Here is a 5097-nt window from a genome sequence, read left to right as displayed (position 1 = left end):
CCCCTGCTCTGTGGAGGCCCAGCTGGGTGCGCGTCGTGGTGGACTTGGCTGGGCCCCGCTGCGGCCTGCTCCAAGCCTTGCTTCTGCTTGATTTCGCAAGATTTAGCTCCGGCTCAACACTCGCGAAATCCAGTCCTGCTTGAGAAATTTCCTTTGCAGCCTTTCCGTATTTAAAACTAACCCTTTTCAGACATAAGAAATTGTCGCTTCTCTCGAGTACGTGTAGAACAATTCCTTGCAGCCTTTTCCGCAGCTCCTGATGTTCTTGTCTAGCATCTAATGCCCTTCTGCAACAGCAGCTAAGTTGTACGGGCATTAGAGACGCCATGAAGCCAAAGTCAGCCTGTGGCCAGGAGAATGATGTGGAATTGATCTTACGCAAGTGGTGTGTGCTTACACAAGTTTTGTGTACAACCTCTATGCCTATAACAGCAAAACTCTGCCATGTGCCTGTAGAGGAAGTCTGGAAAAGGATGTGTAACACCTCTGAATTGCCAACAGGAGCCTCAGACACATACATGTGCTTTCCTTAATGGTGATAGTTATGTGCATACTGTTTCTGTAACAGCTTCTTAATGAAATAAGCTGGTTTGTGTTCACACCAGGAATTGGCGAGTCCCTTTTTTGTTTTGGTAGCTAAGCTTGCTAATCTCTCAGCACTCCAGAGTTTCATTTGCTCCAGGAGTGGCATTCCTCTAGTTTGGACAGTACGAGAAAGCGTTGCATCAGTTTAAACAAGGGTGTGGTTCAATATATCCATTTTCAGTGGTGAAACTAGTCCAGGAAGTTCCTGTCCCCATACCACGTGCTGGGGAGCTGGGCCACAACATGCAGTTCCACAACCAGTTTTATCGCCACACCTGAAGAGGTGTTTCATGGCAGTGCAGGGAGACTCATTGACTGGAATTGCTTCTGAATCCACTGAAAACATGGTACTGCCTCTTCATGCTATTTCAACAGATGTAGATGAACAGATGTTCAAAATACTGTAAATACCATCACAGAAACATTTCAGAATTTGAGAATCAAGGGGCGTCCTTGGCCATGCTGGCAGATTTGCCCACTTTTATCCTTGCCCCAGGCTGGGACCCTGTCTCGTCCTGATACATAAACAGATCTAAACTCCTGGAGTTAAATGTAATATTTTTTTATGTAGAAAAGCGAAAAACTATATATGTATTTTGCTAAAGTAGCACAATGCCTTACAGCTGTTAGTGACACTTGCCATGGCTTATTTTGGTTATGTATAGGCTCTTTGGAGACTTCTATGTGAGAGTAGCTTTGCAGATCTACTCCAAACATGGGCATTGTTGTGCGTACCATTGTGCTGGAGGAGCGCAGTCCCAATCAGATGGCTTCTCTCCTGGGACAGCCTGGAACAGTACTGCAAGCAGGTCAGCTAGCACAAGTAGTTTCAGTAACTAGCGGGGGAATTCCTGTCCTGCGTTTTTATCTGCAGTGACTCCCTTGCTGCCAGTAGCGGGTACGGCTCTGGATGTGAGGAGAATCAGCTTTGCAGGATTAAATTCAGATGGCTGTGAATGCAGCGTTGTTGATTTCAGCACATGGCTGAGCTTACAAGTCAGTGGCGTTTCTTTGCTGCAAAGTAGAGCAGAAGTGTTTGAATGTCGCACCCAGTTGCATGATTTCAGGGAACAGTTGAGGTATTGGTAGAGAGATATATAGTGACCAATGAAGGGGGAGAAAACAGAATTTGGTTAGCAGCAGCAATTATCTTAGATTTAAAAAAAACCCAGTTGGTGGTAATGATTAACACATTCCAACAAAATGATACAGCTTAGCTGATTCTCCCATTCCAGTTGTAAAAAGTTGATATTCTGAAAGAAAACATGAACACTCATGGCGAAGAGCGATACAGGTGGGAGACCTGGCACGGACCAAAGGTCTGCAGAGGAAAAGATAACAGAGCTACAGATGGTATTGGGGTGAATTGAAGACCCTCCTATAGAAGAATAGAGCAGGGTGAGAGATGCAGAACTCAGAGGGTTGTGGGAAAACACGAAGACACTGAGATGTGCAAAGTCACAGGTTTGTACAAAATAAACTGGGAGGAAGGAGGTTGATGGGTGAGAGGAGGAAACTTCAGGAACATGGGGAAATAAATAAGAGGGCACATATGTCTGTTGCCATTGGTCAGGGGGTGGTATTGAGACCAGTTCTTTGGCATAATGGAAGGTCTGAGTAGTTTCAGAAATGTCCTGAAACCAAAAGTGGCACAAAAGGACACGTGGTGGGAAACCAGAACTAATACAAAAATGACGGAGAAACAGTTACACTGATATTGGCAAAGGGGCTGGAAATTAGACAGATGGACAGCAGGCAGGAAACAAGAAGGAATATCAGAGGGAAGATATACAGCATGGGTGTGCTGGGAGGAGCCTTGAGAGGTCGTCATGCCCCGAAGTGCCCTAGTACATTCCTGTAGGTAACAACACTGATGTCATCTGGAAGGTGACACTTCATGCAAAGTCTATGCTTAACCAGGCCTGGGGATAACAGCCAGGGAAAAGCAGCTGGAACAGGAGTACACAAACACCAGGAGCCTGGGCAACACAACACAGGAACCTGAATGACTGGTGCATGTTGTCAGACCAGATACTGCAGGCATGAAAGAAAGAGGGTGGAATGGGAACTGGGACTGGAACACAGGCATTTTAGGGAATGTGTTACCCAAGAAAAAGAAAAGGTAATGGCACTGCAGTAGCAATTAGCAGCGAGCAGCTTCCAAAATAAATAAATAAATAAAACACAGATTAATCAAGAACCCAAAAGACGTAATGGGAATTAAAAATAGTTTTATGGTACAGCTTAACCTATGAAAGGGGTTACTATACCTAATGGCAGCCTGCAGTAGCAATAAGGTGGGGAGTCTGGTGCTCTCTGATAGCGACAAGATAGGATAAGACAATAAAGCACAAGAGGGAAGGAAAAAAGAAATGTATAAACCAGAACACAACAAAGGACAACTAAAGGAACAGGTACTCATCCAAAAATTGTTCTCACAAAGACAAGGACTGCATCTCAAAGCCAAGCAGGCATTGGCAAGGAAACCATCTAGAATGGATGATGAAGTTTCACTGAAAGATGACCAGCCAGCCAGCCATGCGCTGCCCAGCACACTCCAATGTGAAGTCATTTCAGAAATGTACTTCTGAACTTCTTTACTAAAGTACGAAGGGTTTGTTGTTTTTTTTTTTTTTTTAAGAAGAAGTTGCAGTAAACTAAGACCTGAAAGGGAAACTGTACAAAGAAATTCTCTACACCATTGAATCCTTCTGCTCCAAGCTCGACAAAGGTCACCAAGCAAACTCCCTGTGTGAGGACCAACCCTGCTCCCCAGATGCTGAGTACAGCAGCTGATCAGCTGCAGCCACTCCTGAGGGGACACACGCCAGTGTTCCACTTTGCATATGTTTTGCTCAATGCATCAGAAAGACGGGAGACAAATGCACAAAGAAAACCAGGTGCTGTAACCCTCCAACAAAAGGGGCACAATTAGCTGGGGTGTTTCCTGATTCACGTGGCCAATTTCAGCTACTGCTTTTAAAACTGGAGGAATTAATTTGCTGTCTTTACGTCTCAAGTTGCAGTATCTGCTATCAGTGAATACCATTTTTGAAATCTTGTACCAAAAAGGGAGAAAATTACTCCAGCCACCCTCTGTCATGCAAAGGTTGCTTATTGAAGCGCATAAGTTATCAAGCAGGACTTTGGTGGCAGTCCCTGCAAAGAAACCCGCGCTACACTGAACTGCAGCAGGGCAGGACAAGGGAGCCGGGCGCTATGTGGACTAGTCGGTAGCTGGCAGGATCCCCAGCGCTTGTGAAACACATCCTCTCCCTTCCTGCCTGTCCTGGTGTGAGCAACACAGGATTAATTTCTCTTTCAGTAATTTTACTTTTCAGTAAGTTCTCTTCTAATGCTAGGAAAAACTGCAGTTTTAGAAGACTCTAGTGTCTGAATTTATGAAAATATTTACTTTATAGCCAGCTGTGCTATGTGGGTTTCAAGGTCTCAGTGTTCTCGAGCTTGCTAGTTGCAGGGATGAGGAGGAGACCTGAGCATTTGACCCAAGCTGGTCAACAGGATTATTTCGTACCATGAACATCACATTCAATATAAATTAGAAAGTTTGCTGAGGAGTTTCTTCTCTTCTACGATGGCTGTGATCCTGAGAACTTCTTGCCCCCGGGTCGGACCCCTGAGGCCTTCCCTTCCTACAGGAGCTATAGCGCTCACAGTGTCCCACATTTGCTGTATACTGCTGGGAGTGCACAGCTCCTACTGATAGAATTGGCTGAGTATAATCTTTGTGTATTTTATATTGGTACTGGGATCAATATTGGTTCCTTAGTATTACTAATGTTAATTATTTAGTATTACTCTATTAAATCTGTTTATATTTCAACCCTCGGGTTTCCTTGTTTTTTCCCCAATTCCCCTTCTTGGGTGGGGAGGGGTCATCAGGTAATAGAATCATTGTGTAAATGACAATAAATTGTTGTGGATTCTTCAAACCATAACACTGCAAAACCAACAAATGTGCACGCGTTAATAAAAGGTGGTGCAAGCTGTGAACCTCCACCAGGACAAGGAATGGCAATGGAGAAAAGCATGATGTGCACCATCTCAGTAAAAATTTAGAGAAGCATCATCACAATGAAGTTGGAAATACTCAACCAGGGTCTTAAAGAACTAGGTGTACTACAGGATTTCCTTGAGGAAAGTTAGTGTTACTTGTTTACCCTACATTCAGTGACGTTTTGGGTTATTAGTCATGAAAAAAATCGGGTTTTGGGCAATATGCATTTAAAACATAAGTTTCGCAGTGAAACAATGATCACCAGAAGAGAGGTTTCTGTCACACGGACCAAAATCACCACAGCTCATGGAGAGAAGACTGCGACAGCCAAACCGGCCAGCACCTAGCACGGGACTAGACCAGCCGCGCCGCGGCGGTGCAGGAGGTGTCGTGCCGCTGTCTCCGGCGCGGCAGAGGACAAGGCTCCACCGTCCGCAGCCCGCCCGGCTCCCCCGGCAGCAGCTCCTCCCGGCGGCCCGGCCGCTGCGGCCCCC

General features: G+C 45.4%; 1 protein-coding gene across 1 annotated transcript in view; it reads right to left on the bottom strand.

The window, feature by feature from the left end:
- The window catches only part of KIAA1429 (KIAA1429 ortholog), a 26363-nt gene extending 26035 nt beyond the window's left edge, over positions 1–328 (bottom strand). Inside the window, exon 1 of the mRNA XM_009891933.1 lies at positions 182–328. Coding sequence (XP_009890235.1) covers positions 182–328 — 147 coding nt within the window. The remainder of the gene's footprint in view (positions 1–181) is intronic.
- Between the last annotated feature and the right edge of the window lie 4769 nt (positions 329–5097).

This window comes from Charadrius vociferus, unplaced genomic scaffold (genome assembly GCF_000708025.1).
Source record: "Charadrius vociferus isolate BGI_N301 unplaced genomic scaffold, ASM70802v2 scaffold15, whole genome shotgun sequence".
In the NCBI taxonomy this organism is placed as follows: domain Eukaryota; kingdom Metazoa; phylum Chordata; class Aves; order Charadriiformes; family Charadriidae; genus Charadrius; species Charadrius vociferus.
The sequence above is the reverse complement of the archived record's forward strand: the minus strand, read 5'-3'. Positions and strand labels throughout refer to the sequence as shown.